We start from the raw sequence: 26,395 nt of genomic DNA, 5'->3' as shown, positions 1-26,395 counted from the left end.
GTTACTATGTCTCATGAGACCATTTAATCCGCATGTTTAGGAGCTTTAGTACCTCAATGGCTGTCTTGACGAATTCTCGCAGCATACAACACGACCCTGCTATCCTGCTATTAACAGCGCAAAATGTAGACAAGAGACGAGACAAGAAGACACCACAAGCGCTGTCTCGTCTCTTGTCTACATTTTGCGCTGTTAATAGCAGGACGGAAAACCAACAAGCCCCCAAGCTGCTATTCTAGCGAAATACAACACGACACACGACTTGAGCCACGGTTCGTCCTCAGACCGTGGCCTTTATTCTCTATCCCTATCTCTATCCTTTTTTTTTTATCCCCATCTTTCGTCTCTCGTCATATTACCTGGAATAGTATATGTGCCAGGCCTGTCACTATAGGCTTACCTCACGGGATACTATTAAACTATCTCTCTTCTTGTAGTAGCGGTAGGCATTTTTCGGACAGTAAAAGCCGTGGAAATTACGAGATTATCTCAAAGGTATCAGTTGGTCGGTCGGTAAAAGGAAACTTTATACATAATAGGAAGAGCTCATTCAGATATCGGGGACCGATAACTTAAATGGCCAGTGGCTGGTCCAATATGAATGGTGACTGGCAATACTGTACAAACTCTTACTATTGATAAATGCAAACTATTGATATACGCAAGATGTAAATTAGTAAATAGTTATTTGTGCAACACAGTCAACCATATAATAATCAACACAGGTGTCACAGGAATTGCTATATTTAGGTAACCTTACGAGGTCAACGAGACAGATTCCGATTTCAAGTAGTGCAGCAACATCACACCGGTTTTGCGGAAAAGCCGGTTATTCTGTTTGCTGGTTATTCGAATCTGTAAATCGCATAACCTGAGTGATCGGTTATACACTTGGTTATTCGGCTATAGTATCCGCATATTCGGATATTCGGATAGCCGGATATTTGTTCTTCTTTACTTGTGTCGAAATTACCTCTCTTTCTCTCTTGTATTCTTATATTTGTAGTTTGTATTTGTAGTACTTCTGCTCCGATTGACCATCCTTACAAATTTCCTTGTTTAAAAACTAAATATCCGTGTCCGAATATACGAATGTCCGGCTAACCGATTATTTAAACCGGATATCCTGAATATCCCTTTCTTGAAACCTGGATGACTGGATAACCGCGGCTTTCGAGACCGGATTCACTACCCTCCCGTTAAATCGGATAGCCGGTTTGCGACGGATATCTGCAAGCGCTAATTTAGTGTATAGGCCAACGCTCGCAAGTTACTAGTGAGAAATTAGCAGTTAACTCGCCGGCGCTGCCACTTCATCACGTAGAGCGTGCGATCAGCGTCTTCACACTGTTCAGTCAGACGAGACGTGCTGCACGGTACACTCGCAGTAGCGGCCGCGCGTACTCGGGCCGAAAAGTCGGCACACGCGGAGCATGCGCTCCTTTTCCACCTGCATTATAGGGCTTCTGTAAAGCTTGGCGTTGCGTAAAGAGCGCACGGCGTTCGTCGCTGTCGTCTTATTTGCGCAGCACCTAGCTTCCCGCCTTGGGAGCTTGGCGTACTTTCGTGACAGCCCTTGTGCAAACACACAGGCTTCAGTCGTGCCAGCGCTGTATAAGTACACATAACCTTGCTGCGAGGGTAAAACAAACCTTACAAATGAAGTCTGGGCACTTCTTAAGCCGATCGAGCCTTAATTTCGGTTCGCTGTTTGCCTATCTCTTCTGCTTCCTTTTTTTTCATCCTTCTCTTTTTCATATATATTTGCGGATATTTCCTCCAGAAAATCAACGATGTTTGGCCTGCGCAGCACGCGCGGAACATGTGGGACTGCAAACGAACGCAGCTCTCCAGAAGCAGTGGCGCGTTTCTCCACATCGATGGTTCGGGTGTAGCTGCACACCTTTCCTCTCAATAACAAGCAGTTGCCGTGTGGCAGCTTTGTCTATACACTGGCGAGCGCAAATTTGCGAGTCAAGAGGTTGCCCCCCCCCCCCCCCCCCCCCCTTGCGTAGGTTGTCGTATAAGTATATAGTCCGAGCGGTGACTCGAAGGTGTACCTCGTGTTTGACCAGCTTGTAATTTCGTTCGTTCGCTTGCTTCTGCGAACGGGTGCGTACAAGCGAAGTGCCGATATAAGAAGCGATCGGCACACTATAGATAACTCCTCGCGATACCGTTGTTGTACACGTCGAGGTCTGCTGTCACCGTTCGAGATCCTCTGGCAATCATGTGGTCGGTTGCATACTTATTGGGTACGGCTGCTTGGGTCCTTCTCAACGGAGCCCTTGCGCAAAAGATGATCCTCATGGAAAATTTTGACCCTGAGCAGGTGAGTGTACTGCATGCACGAAAGCGCACCGAGTACACGTCGTGTAAAGCGGAAGCCCGTGTAATACAGCTTGTTTGGGCAGCGCGGCAAGTCGCAGAGAAACGGCTCGAGAATAGTGCTCGCCTGAGCTCGTCGGATGCGCACTGCAAGAAAGATTTGCAGCCGCAAACACCGACAGAATGGAAGAAGACGCGCGACATACCGATGGACTAGCAACAGAACGTTTAATATTGGTTCTGACGCATAGCAGATACTAACCACAGCAGTGCTGTTCTTTCTTTATTTTTTTTTTATTGTCGTAATCCCTTTTCTAGGCTGATAGACTGATTCTGCGCAGATATAACCTTTTCTTCTTTTTTCTGTTAGTAGAATCGATCGTGTTCTCCTGCCCGCTACCGTCATTTGCTCCTGGCTTCTAAAGTTTCGCGTGTCAGCTTGTAGGCCAGAGAGGAGACGAAAAATAAGCGCGCTTCGGGCGCTTCTTCAGCCTCTGAACTCACACACCGAGGACACCGCTATCTTCTTCAGAATACCTTACTGTCTGCTGTATTCGTATATAGGAGGTTGTGGCCAAGAGCTGCACAAAGGTGGCCAATCCTGCTCTGGTGAGGGAGTGCATTACCGGTTCTGGTTACCGGCATCAGGCCGCAATCCAGACCGGTTTGTGCAATTTTATCAACACGCGGATTTTTTTTTAATCCGGTGGAAAATTGCGCGGCACCGGGGTTCGAACCACGGTCCTCTTGCACGTGAGGCGGATACCCTACTTCTACGCCACCGCTGCACGTGGTAAGGGAATACATCTACTTCAGGCAGGTAGTGCGCCGCGGATCCGGATCATGAGACTGAAATAATCAGAATAACAATGGGCTGGGGTGCGTTTGGCAGGCGTTCCCAGATCATGAATAGCAGGTTGCCATTATTCCTCAAGAGAAAAGTGTATAACCAGCTGTGTCTTACCAGTACTCGCGTACGGGGCAGAAACCTGGAGGCTTACGAAAAGGGTTCTACTTAAATTGAGGACGACCTAACGAGCTATGCAAAGAAGAATGATGAGTGCAACGTTAAGGGGATAAAAAGAGAGCAGATTGCGTGAGGGAACAAACGCGCGTTAATGACATCTTAATTGAAATCAAGAAAAAGAAATGGACATGGGCAGGACATGTAATGAAGAGGGAAGATAACCGATGTCCATTAAGGTTTACGGACTGGATTCCAAGGGAAGGGAAGCGTAGCAGGGGGCGGCGGAAAGTTAGGTGGGCGAATGAGATTAATAAGTTTGCAGGGACGACATGGCCACAATTAGTACATGACCGGGGTAGTTGGAGAAGTATGGGAGAGGCCTTTGCTCTGCAGTGGGCGTAACCAGGATGATGATGATGATGACGACGACGATGACGACTGTCTGCTGCGCGCAGAACGATCGTCTTAATACGCTACACACTATAACCTGCTGTCAACCCCGAAATGCGCGATGAGACGCCACCAATCTCAGGCTCAGCGTTGCGCTCAAAACCCCGCCTAATCGGCCAATAAGTGTGGATGTTGCGCGATAGCTCAGCGGATATTTGGGCGCCCAGCTCCCAGCTGCACGCTGGCGCAGAGGCATGCAGGTTTTACCCACGCCGGCTGTTGACCGGCGGTGACCGGCGGTTGTTGTTGCTTATTAAACGATGAGGCCGTAAGAAAATCGGCTACCGAAGCGCCGGCTGTCCCAATGATCAGAAATAAACTCCAGCAACTACAAAAAAAAAAAAACGAAAGAAAACAAGGAAAAGGAAGAAAGGCAACAAAGGCAAGATAGCGGAGGAATACAGAGCATCACTTAACTCGGGCATAGCCTGCAATGCAGTATGCATAGTCAGAGCTAGCGCGCTGAATCTGCGACGTGCGATCGTCCAATCACAGAGCGCGTTACCGGAACAGCGGGGATGGCTGGGGAGCGAGGGGGAGCTAGGGCCAGCTGATCAGCTCCCCCCAATTTTTGTACTGTTCACGGCTATCGTAGTAAATTTGGTCAGTGTTGTGTCGTGCTGCTCAAGTAACCTATAAATCAGCATACAGCAACGTGTCCACCTTTCAGTCTTTCGGTTTTACCCTGCTCTCAGAGTTGAAAATTGTGTATGCGCGGATTCCGTTACAACGCTTCTGAGAGACAAGACGCACCTTCACAGTGCCTCCGCGTTGGCACTTAGCAGGTTCCCTGCATGTAGCCTACTGAAATATTCGGAAAGTGTAAAGAATGTCATTGCTCGCCTATTTTTGACTCTATAGCGACCGATGACGGTAATCCGCAGGCTTGCAACGTAGCGCTACATATAACTATACGGTCTATTAATTCGTTTCCGGGTAAAATCCGATAACTACCGATTTTTGCGCCCTGAACACGTTTTACGAGAATCGGGCCAAACCCTATTTCTTTCCGATATTTGCCCTTTCCTAAAGGATAATAAAAGACGCTGATGTTAAAACACTAGGGAACGTTGCCCACTTCACTCCCAGGAATTTTGGACGTTGCCCCTTCGACAGTCTATCGAATTTTGCCGAACTGTAGCAGCGTAACTCAAGTATATACTTCAGAAGACCGCCCGCATTTACGGCACTTGTAGTCGTAACGGCTTTGCTGCAATATAGTAGAATTTTGGCCAGGAATTTAACGCCGCTATAACGCAGCCGGAGAGCTACGAATATGTGCAGTAAGTACGCGTGTTATTAATCATGGCGTGAAACTCCGTGCACCCAACCCCTTTTTTAACCAACATAAACAATTTGAAAGGGCATATATAGAGAGAACGACAGTGCGTGCTTTGTGACTTCATTGTTCCACACCCGCGAGTTTACTTTTCTTTTTTCAACAGTGTCGGTGTAACCATGGCACCCGTCGTGTCGAGAGAAACGCGTCATTACGCACTTGTCTAGCAGTGACATGGCCGCAAACTACCGAAAAAAAAAAAAAGGGGGAGGCGCGGGCCATCAGGATTAGATGATGGAGAAGTGTGAAGTGCATGTCCTTGCCAGAAGCATGTACGAGTAAGTTAACCTGTACTGGCGTGTATGTCCTCGTGCAAAGTTGCTCCAGTGTCGGGTCCCTTAATGGGCTTCGCCTGAGTCTGGTGCAGCAAAGAGAAACGAAACCAAAAATGGAAACACAGCCAAAGGCAAATTAATCTTTCGTGTGTTTTTCGTGTACAGCGACCTAATCCCGTGCGAAACACTAGCTGTGCCGCTGGACGCTTACATTTTTTTTGTTGCCAATGTACGCCGCCATTATAAATTTAGCTATACAGTATGGGGGCCGCTACGCCTGTATAGCTTTATCATTGTTCTTATTTTATTTATTCATTTATTTATCTTATGGCGGGGTGGGGGTTGAAGTGGGAAGGATTCGTTTGTCTGGACTTGGAATCAAGTTTGAAAACAACGAAAAAGGAAATTAAGGAAGAAAAAAAAAAGCAACATCAATGCAATATTTCTACTGGTTTGCCTACTTAAAGAGTACAGAGTTTGAGAATATGTGCGATTGACAAGGGGTTTATAATTATAGCAGACGTAAATATACAGTAAACTCGGAAACGCAATAAAAGGACATAGAGCGCGAACAAGCTCGCAAGAATATATAGAATGATGTGTGTATGTGTTCACTGTTAACTCCACGTGAGATAAAGATATTAGAAGAAGACAAAAAGAAGAGGCTGCGTGCTCTCAGTGCCCGATAATTATTATACGCCTCTCAGTGAGAAGTTAAAAGCACTTAAATTACTTGTGCAAAAGAGACTAAATGTGGAGGCTTAGCTCTCAATGTTTATGGATTCGTGCTTTGTGTACATTTTTTACGGCCTACAATATTACAGAGTTGACGGTTAAGGATATATATGCGTATACCAGAGTTGCGGAACGCCAACTCCGGAGTTGGAATGATTCCGGAATCGTTCCACATATGCAAACACGCGGTATGGAATGGTAATGAAATGATGGAACAAGCCTGGAAGATGAAACGTGAACGGAATGAAAGCCCGAGATTCCGGTATGGAGTTGAAATGGAATGGCCACATACTCCCGGAGCGCTAAATAATGGCTTTGAATAAATTTTCCAATTAGACTAAATAGTCGGCCAATTAATTATATTTTACAATTTTTACTCGATACGTGCTCTTTCGGTATCTACCTATGAGTAGATACCGAAAGAGCATCTACCTATGAGTAGGGCCTTGGGCCACTAAACATCAAACATTCATTCATTCAGCTCTGACGATACGGTCATTCAGCTACACAAGGAGTGATGGTTAATAGACTGATTTGTCCGATCTTCGTGGTAAGCCGCCATGGTTGCGGCTCCCATAGACACCGGCGCCAGCGTTCCCTCTGTAGTGATTGTCATAGGAAACTGTGTGGGTGATACACATCCGTGCCCTTTGCTTTTGGCTAGGCTGCGGGAAAAACCACGCACTCCGCTGGTCGCGTTTGAATAGATTGGTGCATATATGACTCGCAGGCTATCGGACTCTTGCACGCCATCGCAATGTCTCCCCGTTGACGGTGCTGTACATAACAGGGCTCCGCGTTTGCAACGCCGTTAAAGACCGTCGGTGCATTGCGTGTACACCCGTCTAAGACTCCAAATTAAAAAAAAAAGTTACAGAGACAACTCACAGCTGTACTGTCGACCACCAAGTTTTACGGACCACGGGATAAGAAAAAAAAAACGAATATCTACGCAGCCTCACAACGCAGCCTGGTATTCGCATTCCCAGCCCCTAATATAGTATATGCGAACATGCTAACATGCTAACATTGTTATGCGCTGTTTTACTGGCTACACAGGCTGCCCGAGAAAAAAAAAAGAAAGAACGCTTTGCCGAGGTCCGGTGGTTTGTAAACATTTGGGGTCGACTGTTCGTTGCTTATCACTAGCAGTCATGTGACCAAGCACCTATGCGGCTGACCCCTGTTTTCTGCTCTCACGTGTAAAGGCGGCGGGCGTTTGGTACAGTGTCGAAAGGACCGGCACTCTCTACAACAACTCGGGGACCTGCACCATGTACGAGGTAAAGCACAAGGATGGCATGGTTTACGAGGTGCAACTCACCTACCGGAGCAAGTCGTGAGTACACACCGTTCTGAGGCTAACAATGATCACAACAGTTAGGATATTCACGCATTTAAAGCGCAAACATCTTACATTGCGAAACCCACACCCATGGATGTGAAGCATGATTCCGCGAAAACACACACACACACACACACAGATATATATATATATATACCTGCTTCTGCTATATATACCTGCTTGAACCTGCTCAAAGCGCATGAGCAGGTTCAAGTATTAAATGAACATACACACTGCGTGCTGTACGTCTATAGCGCTGTCAGCGAGGGTAAAAAATCCCTTTAAATTTCTGCCTAAAACTGCCTGTGAATAAGACCGGTCATTTTTTTTTTCTTACAGTTTCTTTTTTTTCAAATGCCGAATTTACTGCGATATATGTCGGTGCTTTTGTGTCCAGATATGGCTCGAAAATATCCGTGGCACTTTAAAAAAAAAAGACACTCTTAACCCGAAAAATGATGTCGCAATATGGCCTCCGAGAGCACTCGCCCTTCTGCACGCGAAATTTCTCATCCCAAGATGGTGCGACGAAAAGAACTCGGGTTAGGCTCACAAACGAACACCCCGACTGGAACCAACAGTTAGAGCAAATCGTTCCGGAATTAATAAAGACAAGCCGCGTATGGCGAAGTCGCGCGTAGTCAAAATGTTTAGCTAAAGAGAGACGAGGACATCGGGAGGGCACATAAACGCGCAGACACAGCGCTGGCGCCGTGCGTTTATTCAGTTTATTCTGTTAAGCACAACGTTCTGCAGAATAGGGAATCCTGGAAATGGTGTATTCAACGCGTTAACCGACGCTGCCTGGCCACGCGAACAAAAGATTTCGGATCATATATACGCATGCCCAGTACGCCCTACATATCTTATTTCTTGGATATATACACAATGGACGCGAGCCGTTTTCACTCGGTACTTCTTCAAACCCTCCGATTACATCGCACACTCGCGACCTGCCAGATCTGGTTCACAGTGGCATATTCAGATGTACTAATGAACATAGAAGAAAAAAAGCCGATAACAAGCTTGTTAGTGCGCTGCTGAGCGTACTTGTGATTAATCAAGGTCAAGGTGACACTGCTTGCTTGGTATCGGCTGGTTTTCTTTCTCTTTTTTTTTTAAGTTTGTAACAGACGGGCTGCGCGTTAACCTTTGTTATATATGTATACTGTTCGCAGGAATGAGATGATGAAGAATACGTTTCGCGTACTAGAGGATTCCGACCACCCAGCTCAGTTCTTTTTCGCGGATCAAGGTAAGAGTTTGGTAAAGCCTATGCAGGCGGCTGCTTTGAACCGTATAGAGAGATGTTCTTGTTTTGATTCGTGTTCCTTAGTGAAATGGCGCAACCCAACCTGGGGGGATCGGCATACGAATCGGGCGGTGAAGGCTCTGTGTGGATCGAGCACGAACATCACATCTGTTCTTTTTTGACGTCATTCGCCACACTCGCCTGGCGTCGCATGGCGCTTCAGTTTTGCAGTTCAATTCAATTCAACACAGTTCTTTTATTTCCATAAGAATACACTCACACGTGCTAAAAGTGGAGAACGGCATGATGCAGAAGAGCGATGTCTTTTATTCTTCTCTGTACCGCCATGGTGACGTAGTGGCTTGGGCGTTAGGCCGCGGCCGCATTTCGATGTGGCCGAAATGAAAAAAAAAAAACGAAAAAAAAGAAAAGACAGAAAAAGAAACGCCCGTGTACCGTGCATTGGGCGCACGTTAATGAACCCCATGTGGTTGCAAACCTAATCCGGAAATCGCACCCCCCTCCCCCCCACGGCGTGCTTTGTGATCGAATCGTGATTTTTCTGCTCTTCCTTTATGTGTGTGCACGGCCGCTGGATAAAATTGTGTGTGTGTGTGTTGATTGTATCGGTACGTTGCTTCGGTGGCTCGACGAGCGTCACGCTTCTTTTCGAGGGAGGCACGCTACCTGGTCACGTCAAGGTGGGCTACGTGAGAGACCGCGTGCGTCCTTATGTGCCCCGACCACTGCAATATGTCACAAGTGCTTAAAGCTAGGCCATGTCAGCGCTGTGTGCACAGGCCAGACGGCACGCCTCTGCTGTGCCGGCATCCATGACGTATCTTCATGTACAGTAAAAGAAATGAAATGCTCGAATTGCGATGGACCCCACGAGGCCAATTCCAAGGATTGTCCTAAACAGAAAAATGACAAAAAATACTGAAGCAAATGAGCAAGACAAGTATGTCCCACAAAGAGGCGGCAGCGTCAGTGCAACAACGGAGGAGACGATCTCGTCGTCGACGTGGACAAGCTGTAGGTCCAAACGAGAGCTCCCTGTCTCCAGTTCCGCAGGTCCAGTAGAACGTAGTTGAATCGGCATCGATAGATCTTTCCGAACCGTTGCTTCAAGCGAGCCGCGAACGCCCGGAATCTAATGTATGGCCCCGCTTGCCGACGCGCACACGGGCCTATAGGCTGTCAGCGCGAGCAAGGACAGTGCACTGCAGATATCGCCATCTGAGTCCGTCATCAAAGCCATGCTGCGACGAATATTCGACGCCCTGCAGCTGCTACTGTCTCGTTTAAATACGCCAGTTGCGCTAACAGCGGCACAGATTATGAAAGCAATAGACAGTCTCTTGCTGCGCTGCAGTAACTTCTACCTCTTCCCGCGAAGATGAGCTGTGCTGTGCTGTGGTGTACTCGTACGTGTTGCACAGAAACAGTATGTTGTGGAACCCTCATCAGCATCATATTCGCCATACCACCACCTTCCTTCCTCTTCACATTCTATCTCTGTCGTTCCCCCGAACTTCTCCAGCATGGAGTAGCAGGCTAGAGGCACGTCACTGAGGCCGACCTCTCCCCCCTTTGTGCCACTAAATCTCTCTCTCTCTCTCTATCTCTCTCTCTCTCTCTCTCTCTCTCTCTCTCTCTCTCTCTCAAGGGAGGTAACCTAACGCTGTTCCTCAGGACCATTAGTGAAGTTCTTTGTCTGTCTGTCTGTCTGTCTCTCTCTCACACACACACACACGCACACACACACACACACACACAAACACACACACACACACACACACACACACACACACACACACACACGAACACCCCAAGAAAGGACACCCCTCTACCACCACACACACACAAACAAGTGTTTGTGTGTATGAGTGAGTGCGTACATATGAGTGTGTTCTTTTGCGCTCTCAAGCAACGTACTAAGAAGAACTACCAACTAGCCCAGAGATAAGTTCTTCTATGTTCATTCAAACATTACTTAAACGAGCTCTTTGCCTCTCTAACGCACGCCTGAGGCTAGCACCTCCAGAGGTGCGGTTTGTGAGACACTCACTTTCCTGGCACCATGTTAATATAAATATGCAACTGTCCTTGTTTCAGACAACCAGAAAGTAGCAGTGCGGTTTTTGGGGACGGACTACAAGAACTGGAACGTCTGCTTCGGCTACGTCTACGGAAACAGTGAGATGCCCAATCAAGTGTACTATAATCTCTGGCGCAGACAACACAAATACAGGGCACACCCACACAGTCGTCCACGTATAGTTTGTGTCGACACTTTCATTCGTAAATACTAAGCGGCTCCGGAAAACGGGCGCTGAGATGAAGGAATTTCTTATGCACCACGTTTAGTATATGTAGCTGTCAGGCAATTGCCATGTGAATCTGCAGTGGTTAATGTGGTTTCGCCTCGTGTTTTTCGGCATTAAGCGAGGCACTGGAAGTGGTAAGGGAATAATACATCTACTTAGGGCAGGTAGTGACCGCGGATCCGGATCATGAGACTGAAATAATCAGAATAACAATGGGCTGGGGTGCGTTTGGCAGGCATTCTCAGATCATGAACAGAAGGTTGCCATTTTCCCTAAAGAGAAAAGTGTATAACAGCTGTATATTACCAGTACTCACCTACGGGGCAGAAACCTGGAGGCTAACGAAAAGGGTTCCACTTAAATTAAGGACGACGCAACGAGCTATAGAAAGAAGAATGATGGGTGTAACATTAAGGGGATAAGAAGAGAGCAGATTGGGTGAGGGAACAAACGCGAGTTAATGACATCTTAGTTGAAATCAAGAAAAATAAATGGGGGGGGGGGGGGCATGGGCAGGACATGTAATGAGGAGAGAAGACAACCGATGGTCATTAAGTGTTACGGACTGCATTCCAAGGGAAGGGAAGCGTAGTAGGGGGCGGCGGAAAGTTAGGTGGGCGGATGAGATTAAGAAGTTTGCAGGGACAACATGACCACAATTGGCACATGACCGGGGTAGTTGGACAAGTATGGGAGAGGCCTTTGCCCTGCAGTGATGCTGATGTATACTGTTTACTCCGTGATGGATGATCTGGACGCCACTGACCTCCACGCTGGATTTTCAGTATGGAGCTTCAGTAATCCTGCAGGGCGGTGTTGATCACAGCCTGACGGCCTCATTTAAAACAGAAAGCTTATGTGCCTCAGCACGTCGTTAGCCAGCGCTGCAGGTCATCATCTGTTATGCATAGGCATGAGCACATGTGGGGGGAGCCCTGTGCTCACACACCGGTTCGTATGTAATTTAACGCACACCCTCCTCATATATATTGTATGGTATGGTTTAAGGTATAAGGATATTATAGCATACCTGATTAACTCAAGCTGGCTAGGTGACTATTAGTCACCACCCCGCGTTTCAAAGGTGATGCCAATTAGTCATCATCATCATATAATAATAATTGATTAGCTCAAGCTTTGAATATTTGGTGACCCAAGGTGCCTATTTGTCTCCGCCCCGTTTCGAAGGGGATACCAATAAATCGTCGTCGTCGTCGTCGTCATGATCATCATCATCAGATAAGCTCCTTCGCATGTGGTTTTACGACAGCTAGCGACGTCACGCACGTGGAGAGACGTGGCTTAGTCATAGCGGAGGGCAGCGAAGCCACCTACATAACCTTCGATGCGCATAATTATTGTTAGCTCGCAGATATATAATCGGGCCCGCTCCAGCTAGAAATGGACTCGTTGTCCTCGGGTCTCTTCTCGATCGTCATTCAATGGAAAACAGATTATGATTACCGCTGATTTTCTTTAATCGAAAGAGAAAATGTAAGCGTTTGTGGAACTGTGGAACTCCGCCCTTCATTATTCGTTACACGCCGTTAAAAGAAATTTGAGCAAATAGCTGCGGGTCATTCTCCAGGATGCATCGCGTTTTGTCTCTTGACTTCTTTAATGATCCTTAAGAGGTTGTTTAAGGTAATTGCGTGGCGTGTCTCTAAAGTCAAACGACGCAGCGAGTAAGCTTTGGATTACGCTGTAAAACACAGTTGTGTAGTTGTTTGTATATGCAGAAACTTTTACATTCTTATGTCATTAACCGCGCAATGACCTTATCAATTAGTGCTTGTGATTCCCTCGTGTGTATGCTCCCTTCCTGGTAACCTAACTCGGGTGGAGGAAGTCTTCCTCGGGAGACTTCGAGTTGGGGAGACCCTTACCCCTTCAGAAACGTGAACAGTAACGTGCATCACCTGAACGTTCTTACATGAAGTGCCCGAAGTGCCCCCGGGTCTGCAGCACGTGTTCTTCATTTGCAATGGCTGTGTCTAAGGTCCAGGGGCAAAAGCCACAACAAAATAAAGTGCTTAGAGGCGCCGGCACACGGAAAAATCAGTTCACGTCACGAACCGTTAATTATGAATGATATATTGACAAGTTCTATAAGCAATTTGCGCAGATTCTTCACGAAGGAGGTCTGCAAGCATTTATTTATAATTAGCGCTACGGCAAACCGGGCACTCACGATAACAAAAAGGTACTAAAGAAGTCATTTTCTTAACTATTCACACGCGGGTATACTATTGCTGACTATATGCAATAAAGAGAAGCTTCAAGTACAGGTCTTCCCTGGCTCGTTTGCAACAGAATCGAACATGATTACAAGAGAGTTCACATAGTCATCGGTGCCCTTGAACGGCACACTCCGACAGAGCAGAATACATATTATATAGGACCCGTCTGGAGGGGCCACCTATCCTTCGGCCGGCGCTCTCGCCGTTCCGTACCCGGCCCATATCAGGGACGAATGGGATGCATAGAAACAGGCAGCAGCACGATCGTATACGGCTATGCCTCGGGAAATCGACGCAACGGAAGGGCGCGTGTGACCGTCGCGGGAGTCCCGACGAGCCGAATAAAACGCCGACCAAAGAGGACAACGTGCGCAATGTATCCGAAGGCCCAATGTATGTCTCTCCGTGCGTCGCCTCGCGAGCGCGTCAGCAAGGGTCGCTTACCCACGGTGACACGGTGACAAGTGGTCACACGGTGACTGACTCGCGATGACCCACGGTGACGGGGTTCGCGAGAGGCAAGGAAGGTAGAGGTTTCACAGTTGCAAAGGTGTCGCGCAACCACTGAACTCATGATCTCATTCATTCATTCATTCATTCATTCGTGTAGAAGTAACTGCGGTCACTACTTATCCTTTGTTGTTCTTGGTGAAAGCAGCCGAAAAGTATTGCTCATTTCCCTGTCTCACGATTTAGAACCTTCTTCGTACTGCAAGTTGTTAAATTGTGATCTCATTTTTAAACCTGTTCCAGCACCCGTGTACGGCATAAGCTCCAGAACGCCCACGCTGGATCCCAAATACTTGGAGGAAGCCAAGGCGATAATGAAGAAAAACGAAGTCGGAAGCACAGAGAAATGCACGCCGATGTAAACGAAAGCAATGCAAGTGCATCTCGTACGGTAATAAATGATGATACCATCGCAATGGCCTCGACAGGCGCCTGATCTATGGGTCGGTCAACAAACATTTTGCGCCCGTGCAAAACGGTATGCAGCATATCTCAATGTCGTTCTGAATGTCCCGCGTTCGCAAATTGCGCAAATTATGCAAGCGCTCGACCAAAGACAGCGCTGAGCCACAGACAACACGGAAAGAGCTACACAACTACACCTTAGCATTATGCAAGTAAGCCCCGAACATCAGTGCTCGGGAGCTCTGAGGTGTTGAAGGAAGCACGCAAAACACAACGTATACAATATACAGGGTGTCCCACATAACTTCAGCCAAGAATTTAAAAATGAAAGGCGCGTCGGAAGCGAATTGAACCGAACGCATACTGTTCGCAATAGCCTGTAGTAACTCAAACATTTTTTTCCCCATAACTCACTAATTAGGTAAGTTTAATTAACCAAAAATTTTAGTTATTAGCTGAGGATCCCAAGTATGATACGCAGATTTGTAGAGCACCTTCATAAACCACCGATCGAGTTGTTTCCTTTACAATACGTCTCACGTAGTCCTTTTTCTGGGTTTCAAAGAAAACCCGGGAAATATAAAAACAGCAGCCGACCTCCAAGAGGTCGGCTGCATCGAGGATACCCGTAAAGCGCGAAATACCCGCGGAAGACAGCGAGTATAAGGTTGTTGTATATAGCTGAATGGGCGCGAATAAACGTAATTCATAATAAAAACCACACGTTCAGCTAATAATCCCTGCGTGAGTTCACATGCACTGCACAGCACATACAAAATTTATTTGTTGGCGAGAGCGCGGTATTGAACGCTCGACCTCCCCCAAAAGGGGCGGGCGGACTCAACTGCGAGGGTACACGAGATTTCTCGTTCGATTTCTCGTTCGATTTCTCGTTCGATTTCTCGTTCCTTGCGCATAAATGAGCCCTGCCTGCACATAACACTTGGATGCATGCACGCCTTTAAGAACGTGAAAAGGGCGCCCACATAAGGTATCTATGGAAATTCGGAAGGACGCGTCGTTTAATCGAAGCGCGATTCAATTTAAATTGTATAGATGGGGTAATTGCGTTGTTTCTAACAGATTGCAACTGTTCCGCTTAGCGATCGTTGTGGCCTGCAGCCGCCGGATGAATGTGCGCGGTCAGAGGCTTCCGCAGTTGGCGATCACCACCTCGGTCGTCGGCTTGCCGCTGATGGTCCCGTAGGAGGCCATGGTCTTGACCACGTTCATGCCCTTGGTGATCCTGCCGAACACCACGTGCCTGTTGTCCATGAACGGCGCCCTGAAAAAGCAAACAGCCCTTAATAAGACACAGGCACCCCATCCGCGCTCCGAAGGACGTGGCGAACTTGCTTGGCGAGCATGATGAAGAACTGCGAGCCGTTCCGGTTGGGCCCCAGGTTGGCCATGGAAAGCAGGCCGCGTCCCGTGTGCTTCAGCGCGAAGTTCTCGTCCTCGAAGAACCGCTGCTCGTACGCCGATCGGCCGCACTTTTTGCCCGTGGACGTTTCGAAAGCGCCGCCCTGCATGTGGCCGTTGTGCGGTTCGCCCGACTTCCGTTAAATGAGCCCGTGACCGGACACGCCCATATACAACGAATACAGCGCAGCTTTAGTTCCAACGATCAACACATTTTAAAGAGACGCTTAAGAGGGTTATTAGATTAAGCATTAATAGCAGATTACCCTACCGCAAAAGCAAAATAAGACACCGTTAGAATAGGCTTGTTATATGCGATAAGGCATAAAAAACGAAATGCGGGTGCCCGCGATGTCAGGGATTTTCTAGAACGATCTACTACGGTCAAGTTGCTTGTTTGTCGGTAAAGTGGCTGCAACGCATGCTAAACGAACCAAAGCCTCGACTTAGTAAGCTTCGAGGAAATCTCCCTGTGCCAAAAGGCGGTATACAAATATAAGATACCTTCAAATCTGTGCCGGCGCACCGACGTATATACCGTACGTTTTGGACATTTTTTTCAAGTATACCAAGAAAATTTTGGAGCTATGTTTCGGGAACCAAATCTGGCATTCAATTTTTGACAATAAACAAGGAAATAAAGAAAGAAGCAATAGGAAAATAAGCCTATCACGAACAGCTCTGAAATGGCTTTCCTCTTTAATGAATATTTTGAATCAGTTTTATTATGAGATGATGGCTCTACATCCCAAACAGGGCTTTCCATTAAGCAATGTCTACCTGAGCTAACCAGTGGACAAGATCACATTCTGAATCTGCTCTTTAAGCTCGATGAGAAAATATGTCGAGTGGTGCTTTTTTCTCCTTTCGGATATCTGTACTACATCTCTAGAATCCGGAGGCGTTCCGAGAGACTGGAGGCGGGCTAAGGTAGAACCAATTCACAAACATGGTTCCAAACATGACGTCACTAGCTAGCGGTCAACCTCTTTGATAAGTACATGTTGGATAGCGCTTGAGCATGCTTTAACAACCCACCTAAAGAAATTTGTGGAAGAAAACGACATTTTTGGTAAAAATCAGCGTGGTTTAAGACGACGGCACTCGACAGTCACTAGTCCCACTGAGGTTACACACGAAAACGGTAAATTTATTGATGGAAAGGGTAAATAGTATTATCTTTATCAATTTCGGCGAACCGTTCGATAGAATATCCCACACATAACTGCTTACGAAGCTGTCTCGTTTCCTGGGTAATACTTCGCTATTAAAAAGGATAGAGGCATATTTGTCAGAAAGGGAACAATTTGTGTCATTAAATTCTTTTTGTATATATCAATAAATCAATTTGATCGGGTGTGCCGCAAGGATCTGTTAGAGACCCTTTACTTTTCTCCATATATTTCAGCAATATGGGCAATATGATGGATATTTGTGGTGAAGAACCACAAATATCCATGAAACATTATGCAAATGACACCATTGCGTATGCTAAAATATGCACACTTACTGACCAACCAACATAGTAACCACTTACAAAAAGTTCATTCTCCGGTGTGACCAGCGCCAAGTGGAGCTGAACGCATCAAAAACTGTTTGCATGCCTACAACGCGTAGAAAAAGATCCATTAATTTTCCCCTACAGCATCAACGGAGCAGAATTAGCTGAGCTTAAAAAATTTAAGTACCTAGTGGTTCATCTCACGCATGATTTTAACTGGTCGGTACATGTTGACTACATTTGTAATAAAGTCATGTGTAAACTTTGGTCATCATGACGAAAACTTCATGACGCCACCCCAGAAGTAAAAGAAATGTCTTACGAAATTACTATGGTTCCTGTACAGACCTATGCAAGTCATGTTTGGGAGCCGTACACACAACAAAACAAACTCAAATGTGAGCGCGTACAAAATAAGGCCTTGGGATTTGTCTTTAATACATACGCTAGAACCCAGTCCGTCACCGAACGTATATAGAAGCATGACTGTCAAGCAGAAGATACAGCTCAACAGGCTGACATTCTTTTTTTTTTCCCACGCATTAAGCGGGGACTATAAAGTAGAGTTTAAAAAACACATCACATTACAGAATGCCGTTAACCCCAGAACAAAACGTTAAAAGCATATTACACCTATAAATTATAGAATGGAATCATTCAAGCATTCGCTCTTGGTTCGAAACATAGACGATTGGAACAACTTGCCACAGGAGATAGTAGAATGTCCTGATTTACAAGCTTTTAAAAAAGGCGTTACCAATTATTTGTAAACGGTTGAGAATACGTTTTATTGTTAGCTGTTTCTCGGTTGCAGTATGGTGCATCACTTGTCTTTTTTTCTTTTTTCAAAATTCCTTAATTATTTTGTTGACCTATACGGTGATATAACTTGTTAATTGTAGCTCATGTGATTTATTGTTTTCGTATTTGTTTATATGTTGTACCTTCCTATCCTGATTGATTTTTATTGTATTGTTTAAACATGCACTATGTTTAGTTTGTACACGACAACAATATAACCGCGACTCCTGCCTAGGCATGTGCTGAGAGTATGAATGAATGAATGAATGAATGAATGAATGACGGCGCGGAGGTATCAGCGCTAAATTCGAGAGGTAAGTTTAGCTTTCATCGTGTCGATTAATAAACGACTTTTTCTCTTCAAGTAAATAAACATGAGGTGTTGAAGGAATACCTTACAAGTAAAATTGATTCGGTGCGCGAATTTAATGTCCATTTAGAAGGTGGATGGCATAATTTCCGAGGCCAGAAGGTCGGCGAGCGCTTTAAGAAATTTAGTTTGACACTAAAATTAGTCTCGAAATGACACGCCTGACGTCATCGTGACGTCACGACGCGACAGGCTAGGTACGGTGGCGTCGTTCATAAAAAAACAATGAACGAGTGTGCTGGGCGCGTTTCTTCTCGTTGCATTAGCATGTTGCATCGGCAGGGACTCCGGGAACGGAGCGAGCTGAACTATAATGTCGTCATCACGCTGTTTCGTAGAAGCAAGTGTTGTACTAAACTTATTTAGGGCTCCGCAACGCTTAATATGCCGGGTGTTTCAGCGAACACTTTCAATCCGTGATCCGTGGGCTGGTCTACTCGAAGAGGCGGACATTACTTGCACAAAAATTTTGAAATGCCTAAATGACTAATTAACAAAAATTCACCAATTACGTTTTAGTAATTACCTTATGACACTTATTGCAATTTACGAAGTCTAGCCGGCGAGGTGCATCCGCTCGGAAAATATTGATGACGCCGGTTTCGAGATATTTATTCCCGAAGTTTGCTGAGAAATGCATTGGCGTTCCCGTTACTTTTGTGCTTCAACGCATAAAACGATGTTTTGTTAACGACAGTGCATTTTTACCGCATCTTTGACGACGCATAGTATCTCGTAAATCGTGTCACCCAGACAATTCTTTGCAAGTGGATGTGCCTTACTGTCGCACCCGCTAGAATTTGTAAATTGCAATATGTGCCATAAGGTAATTAGTTAAGAACTTAATCAGTAATTCTTGTTAATTAGTCTATTATTCACTTCAATTTTTTGCGCAATTAAGGTCCGCCTCTTCGAGTAGACCAGCTCATTGGCTAGAATTGTGCCATCTGCTACAGGCAACTTTAAGACATCTGTGTTCGCTGAGACCACCCTCTGTTTATATATATATATATATATATATATATATATATATATATATATATATATATATATATATATATATATATATATATATATATATATATATATATATATATATATATATATATATATATATAAAAGAAAATTACCAGTCATAGCACTCGTAGTACAGCCCTCTCGGCCGTTCTGTTTTTCGAAAGTAGTCTTATTAGGGTTATTATATTTACACGCGAAGGTATTTCGACCTCGTGAGCAGCAGTCATTGAGATAGTTACTGGGGCTAGCTTCCCACGCTAAGAGTGCCGGGCTCGCACCTGTTTAAGCTTTTCCTAGACTCTAGAGCTATACTATGCCCGCGAAGCCTTGAGCCATCGGAACGCACGTTTTCTGCACTTGGCCGGCAGAGAAAGAGGCTTTGTTCCGGCCACAAAGCGCTCCATGTCTCAGTAAGATGCCTGGTGTGATCTCGTGCGGACGCTGTCCTCTCGGTGAGCGCATATTCCCCTCATCTTTTAAAAAGTTCAATAATTCCAAGCATTTGTCTCGCAAACGATACTTAGTTCAAGGGAATTTTCCACGTCTCAATAATTTCTCTCGTCGTATTCCAGTGCTGATTGCCCTGTTGTCGGTTGTTCACGAAACTTTCTCTCAAGTCTCTAAATATTTTAAGGCAGTTTGTCGTGTGCGTATCATGACCAGGCACGCTTATATCTCCTTCCGTTTCTCTACCGCGGGTGCGCTTTAAAACCACGGCGCTGCAACTATGCTTCAGAAACTTTCCCTTTCCTTTCTTCTTCTCCTCCCTTAAATTCGTTCTCTTAACTACTACACGCAGAGACAAAGCAACAGCGCTCGCATTCGATCGCATATATGAGATGAATATATATATATATATATATATATATATATATATATATATATATATATATATATATATATATATATATATATATATAGAGAGAGAGAGAGAGAGAGAGAGAGGGAGAGAGAGAGAGAGAAAATTATCAGTCATAGCACTCGTAGTACAGCCCTCTCGGCCGTTCTGTTATTCGAAAGTAGTCTTATTAGGGTTATTATAGTTGCACGAAGGTATTTCGCCCTCGTGAGATAGTTACTTGGGCTAGCTTCCAACGCTAAGAGTGTCGCGCTCGCCTAGCACGTGATCACGCTTTTCCTTGTCTCTAAAGCCGCTAGAGTTCGCTCCCATCGACGGGCGGCCATTTTTCCCAAGAAAGTATGCCTTCCAACCACTCTGAAGGGTTCTGCTGAAATTGAGGACGACGCAACGAGCTATGGAAAGAAGAATGATGGGTGTAACCTTAAGGGATAAGAAAAGAGCAGATTGGGTGAGGGAACAAACGCGGGTAAATGACATCTTAGTTGAAATCAAGAAAAAGAAATGGGGGGGGGGGGGGGGGGCATGGGCCGGACATGTAATGAGGAGGGAAGATAACCGATGTCCATTAAGGTTTACGGACTGGATTCCAAGGGAAGGGAAGCGTAGCAGGGGGCGGCAGAAAGTTAGGCGGGCGGATGAGATTAAGAAGTTTGCAGGGACAACATGGCCACAATTAGTACATGGCCAGGGTAGTTGGAGAAGTATGGGAGAGGCCTTTGCCCTGCAGTGGGCGTAACCAGGCTGATGATATATATATATATATATATATATATATATATATATATATATATATATATATATATATATATATATATATATATATATATATATATATATATATATATAGTTCTCCGAGTTTTAGTCGGCTGTTTTAGGCTATGTAATGCCCAGAGCAGAATACCGGTGGACTATAGGAATTACAGAATGGATGCCGAGGGAATGGAAACCCACTCAAGGACGACGAAACTGCGAAATTTACAGGCATACGATGAAGTCATGTGAGCAATAGGTGATGCCCAAAACGTGGTGTTTGCGGCGTGTTTCCGGCTCCGTAATTGCTTCCGGCGCATATGCAACCAGCCAGCGCATGACCTTCCAGATTAATTGCTGTTCCCTACAGGCAGCCGTCTATGGGGCGTGGATTTGGACCCCACCTATATAGAAAATCTCTGGGAGAGGCCTACGCCCAGCAGCGGATATAAAATAGGCTGATGGGTTAACAAAGATGAGATTGTTTTTTTCGACATTCATTCAACGCAGAATCCGTGTGGTGCAGCGCGAAGCATGACAAGGGGCACAGGAAAAACGAGGACAAGTCCACACAGTCTCATGGAAAACTAACTAGCCCAAACCATCACCGTTCAACGCAGAAGGAACGAGAAGTCCAAAAGCGTCATGACACATATGCGCTTTCAGGAAGCTTCGGATACAATATTGTACTTGTTCGCGGCTATTTTTGAACGAGTCGAGCCGCTTATGTTACGGCCTTTTTTTCCGAAGGACTGCCCGTCTGTTCACTGGGATTAGGTTGGTCATTGCTACGACCATCACGTGAACGGACGACAAAAGCACGCAAGAGACGAGCGCGGGGTCGAGCTTCCGTCATGCACAGCCACCTCGCATAAAGCTATACGCTTGAATGTGTCAGTTGGTCACCAACTCCCGCCACGTTCCCTTCGAGGCGAGCATACCTGGCAGACGAAGTCCTTGACGATCCTGTGGAACGTGCTGCCCTTGTAGCCGAAGCCCTTCTCTCCCGTGCAGAGGAGCCGGAAGTTCTCGGCTGTCCTAGGCACCAAATCGGCCCGCAGTTCGATCTCGAGCCGGCCCAGGGGCTTCCCTTTGGCCGTCAGCTCCAGGAAGCAGTGCGGGTTCCTGGACGTCAACCCGTCCAGCGTCGTCTCGCAATCTTCGAACTGGTCTTCGTGGTGCGACGACCGTCGACAACGCTGCTCATCTTGCTGCTTGTTGTGCGGCTTTTCTGCGGGCTTGCGCGAGGAGGAGAGGCAGGCAGGGAAATGAACCACGTGTGGCTTCGGGGTGTTAGTCTCATGGAGGAAGAAAAAGGCGCTAAGAGCTAGGGAGCGTCACGTGACAATATTGAAGCATAGTCATAAAATAAATCTAAAGGAAATACTAATGAGAAATCTGTAGGCCCTCGGCACGTGATAGGCTATAAAGGTATAATGTTTACGCGGGAGAGTTCAGAGGACATTGGAGAGGGCCGGCCGCTACGGGGTATACAGCTATAACTTATAGCAAAAACCAAACAATACCTCGACAGTTTCGACAACCTTGGAGGGCGTTCTCGAGAGCCAACGTGCACATAGGCCCCGAAGAGAGGGAGGGCCTGAGAGGAGCTTGGCCTGCCGAGGTGCTGCCTGCATGACGTCGTGTTGCCTGTCTTTACTTCCTACTTGGTTGTTTTGAACGTTGTCGAATTCCGCCACGCTGACGTTTTGAGACAAGCAGAGAGGACGCGTAGCAGGCATCTGAGCCAGCCAGGACTGACAAGATGACATTCGAGAATACGGTGGAATTTGACAGTGTATACAGAATTAGCACCCCCGCGGCTGAACATAAAGATAAATATTACTGGGATTCATTTATTTTAATGCCCGCGAACTGGATTCTCGGGCAAAATTTGGCACACGGACCGCACAGAGATGACACAAGTCAAGCCTAAACTAAATAAAATGAACTGTGCGGTTTCAACGTCCCAAAACTGCACGTTGCACGATTGCGCACCGTAGTAGAGGGCACCGAATTAACTTTGACCAGCTGCGGTTCTTTAACGTGTACGTAAATGTAAGTATACACGAGGCTTCCGCGCACAGATGGGCTGCTTGTATCTATACATGGTGTCTTTTTTTGTTTAGTTTTTCTGGGAGAGAATACAAATGTTTCATAAAAAACGCTATAAGCGCAGTGAACGTGGCGTTCTTGCAGACTAGTTCTTAAACAAGGCGGACTTAGCAGCTAATAACGTGAGCTTTAGAAGACTAATTAACATTAACTCCTTAACTTTTTATAGGTACCTTGGGAGCAGTTGTCTAAGTGGCAAATTTGGAGGCAGTGACATTTTCATGTCCACCCATCTTTTAAAAATCTTGGCCATCGCACCTAATTCAAGATATTCAGCCTCAAATTCCAAAGCTCAGTCGGGGCGATATCGAGGCTGAGCTGCGCGTCAGACGGCAGCGCCCCGTAAAGAAGTGTGGGTTGAAATTTCCTCGCGTTCGTTATCACGGGCATGTCGTTTCGGTCCGATACGATACGGCGGGACCGCGTTTCCTGCGCTCCCGCGGCGCTCGGTTTCGACATTGCCTGGATTTACCGTTGGAATTCGATCACAAATATCTCGGATTAGGTGCGACTTTTGAAGATTGTGGCTGCCTTCAAATTCGTCATCTAAGCAACTGTCCCTAAGGCACTAATAAAAAAGTAAATAAATTTTTATTCATTATAGTCTTCTGAAGCTCACGCTATTCGGCAAAGTATGTCCGCCTTGCTTGCAAAGACGCCACGTCCGCTGCGCATACAGCCTTTTTAGAAAAGAAAAAAACTGTATGGTCTAAAATATATATATAGTTATCATATCGGTGGTGCTGCTAAAAGGGTAGAGGTGGATAACATATTGTATACATTGGCGGTGCCATAAAGTTTCTCTTTCCACTGTTGATTTCATGGTGGTCACTGCCACCCCTTTCCGAGCCTTTGTGCGAGTGGAGGCGTGCGAGTTTTCTTTTTCTCTCGTCCTTTGGTCCCTTGTTATATAATCGTGGAGCACGACCGTACACAACATTCCTCGCCGTTGTTTCTTCGCGGATGGAACGCAGAAGCAGATCGCATGATAGGAAAAGTGCATTCCTGGGAAGTCATGTGAAAATATCCGCTTCTTATTTGTTTGCCCTTGAATATATATATATATATATATATATGGCACAGACTTTCCTGGGCAGCAATCTGAGCATCCCCGCCGAGTTACATGCGAAATAACTGGTATTTTGACCAAGAAAGTTCTGCATTTTCTTAAAAGCACGCCGCAAGAAAGAAGAAAGATTCGTTATTTGTGCAAACATATGGCGCACGGTTTAGCTTACCTTATCCATGTCCAGCAGCTAAGCAAACCGATTTGACAATTTTGGTTCTTGTCCAGTGCATGGCTGCCGTTCTTGTTCCATACCCACTACTGCTGGCGGATTCGCCAAGAAACAAATGGTTTTAGAACGACTTTAAAATTAATAATAATCGTAAATAAAAAATAAGACTTTGAACTTAACGTATACATGTGACGCATATTCGCCAGTGAGCCATTAAAAAGTAGAGCTGCAGACATCAGAAGAATTTTAAGAGAATTAAGAAGCTTTGAGGAGTCGTACTTTCAAAATACAGGCGAGGAATAAGTTCGAAAATTGTTTCGTAGAAAAGCTTGCCCAAGCACGCGGCGAATGCCTGTGCAGCCGTCCTCGACATAATCTTACAGTTTGCTTTTCCCCTTTTCAATATTTGGTGGCTACAACACGGGCACCACTTGGGTTCCTCAAGAAGCCATGGTTTCCTCACAATTTATTAATAATATGAATTATTGTTTCATTGCCAGGCTGTTGAACATTACCTTTGTCTTCTGCATATTAATATTCAACCCCTGCCTATATATATTCGCCGTTGATCCTCACTCCTAAGCCTTCTCAGACTATTTGCTTGAAAACTCCTTCTAAGCATGCATATATATAAATGCATATATAAACTTTTTTTCCAGCGTTTCTACCATACACAGACCGGCCACGGCGTCCGCCGCGCCCGGTTCCTTGCAATACTTCCAGATGGCGCACGTCTCCGTCGCATCGCGGCCCACGCAAGAGGCCGCGTTTCTGCCAGAAAGCCCGCCTTCGTGCATAGCGTTCGCGGCCAGCGTTTCCCGGTAAACATTTGTGGACGCAACCAATGGTATTCTGTCAGCAGTGACGTACCCCACCAGGATTATTTCTTTCATAATAGAACTATTGCGAATTAGTTTGATTAAAGCGCTTTTTAATTACTAAATTGAGGGTGCGGTATTTGATAGAAAATTGTGTTTGTGTTTTAAACACACGATTTTGGTGCTTTCAGTGCGCTATATCTCGCGTAATTAACGTACTACGCGCACGAGTTCAGAGGCTGGTAGAGGCCACGTAAAAGAAAGAGCCGTATTTTGTGTGTGTTTGTGCGAGAGAGACTTTTGGAAAATAATTTTTCCATAATAATGTCCGAATCTAACCCATATATGAGGGTTATTTATTATTATTACTTTTTTTATACCTTCACTGGCTACACAAGTGTAGCTAGTGTAGGAAGTCGCCATTTCTTTTACTTGGTGTAAAAAGTGTAGCTCCACCCACCTAGACGAAGTCATTTTTTATAGCAATGTGTTGCATGAAAACTACACTTTCTATACTGTGATCTCGATGAGTGTAGGCAGCAGCAAACAAGCAGGTTGGCGTTGAAAACGCGTGGCTGTCGGCGCTGATATAGCGACGATAATGAATATTCGCTACATGGACTGTAGTGAAGTGCCGGCATGACAATGTGTTACAGAAGAAGGTGAGCTAATATTCGAACAAGATAAAATTATCTTACTCACGGATGGCACGGGCTGTTTCAAACTCAGCGTTGCATTATACGCATTAAGAAGTTGTCTTCGTGCACCGCGCATTCGCGATGTATTTCCCTGCAGTTTATCTAGATTTGCTGATGAAAGAAAACTGGTACGTTGGCGTTTAGTTTCAGGCAAGGGCATGTACGCAGCCAGTGAGTACGAAGTCAGGCGAAGCGCGGAGTCAGACGCTTTCCGTCTGCAGCCGCTAAGATCTCTTTTCTAGAGCCCACTAAATGTTTTCCGATCCGATCCGATCCTATGGTGCTCAAACCAACGTTGGCTCAAACCCGACGTCGATAACGTGTTTTCGGCTCCCAAAATCGCTTCCGTCGTATTCAACCAGCCAAAGCATAGCCTTTAAGATTCGGATTCAAGATCTAAAGAGCACCACTTTTTGTGACCTATATTTGAACACCACCTATTTCGACTGCTACTCTTGGGCAATAGTAGGTAATATATCTCGAAGGCAAATTTTCTTCATGCGAGACGTGTTAGACCACTCTATACGTAAAAACAAAGAGTTTCTAAATAAATACTAATATGAAACTCTATGCGTAAAAACGTGTCATGGTCGCCATGCCTTAGGCGTCACTTATTATCAAGCCAGA

At 45.8% G+C, this 26,395-nt stretch overlaps 2 protein-coding genes across 3 annotated transcripts; one reads left to right on the top strand and one right to left on the bottom strand.

Moving 5' to 3' along the window:
- The first annotated feature begins 2,090 nt into the window (after positions 1-2,090).
- On the top strand, positions 2,091-14,196 carry LOC142571898 (uncharacterized). Its single transcript, XM_075680585.1, has 5 exons — positions 2,091-2,332; positions 7,303-7,433; positions 8,618-8,694; positions 10,810-10,890; positions 14,015-14,196. The coding sequence occupies exons 1-5, from the start codon at positions 2,231-2,233 to the stop codon at positions 14,131-14,133; spliced, it is 510 nt and encodes a 169-aa protein (XP_075536700.1). The 5' UTR covers positions 2,091-2,230; the 3' UTR covers positions 14,134-14,196.
- Positions 14,197-15,220: 1,024 nt separating this feature from the next.
- On the bottom strand, positions 15,221-26,237 carry LOC142571895 (peptidyl-prolyl cis-trans isomerase A-like). 2 transcript variants are annotated; one of them, XM_075680580.1, is made up of 6 exons: positions 25,773-26,237; positions 24,253-24,341; positions 22,426-22,530; positions 21,841-22,137; positions 15,533-15,702; positions 15,232-15,461 (listed from the first exon to the last, which is right to left on the bottom strand). In XM_075680580.1, the coding sequence occupies exons 2-6, from the start codon at positions 24,259-24,261 to the stop codon at positions 15,320-15,322; spliced, it is 723 nt and encodes a 240-aa protein (XP_075536695.1). In that variant the 5' UTR covers positions 24,262-24,341; positions 25,773-26,237; the 3' UTR covers positions 15,232-15,319. The 2 variants fall into 2 exon arrangements, with proteins under 2 accessions (XP_075536696.1, XP_075536695.1); XM_075680581.1 differs by lacking the exons at positions 15,533-15,702; positions 22,426-22,530; positions 24,253-24,341 and having other exon boundaries at positions 15,221-15,461; positions 25,773-26,223.
- Positions 26,238-26,395: the final 158 nt, after the last annotated feature.

This window comes from Dermacentor variabilis, chromosome 2 (genome assembly GCF_050947875.1).
Source record: "Dermacentor variabilis isolate Ectoservices chromosome 2, ASM5094787v1, whole genome shotgun sequence".
Lineage (NCBI taxonomy): Eukaryota > Metazoa > Arthropoda > Arachnida > Ixodida > Ixodidae > Dermacentor > Dermacentor variabilis.
The sequence above is the reverse complement of the archived record's forward strand: the minus strand, read 5'-3'. Positions and strand labels throughout refer to the sequence as shown.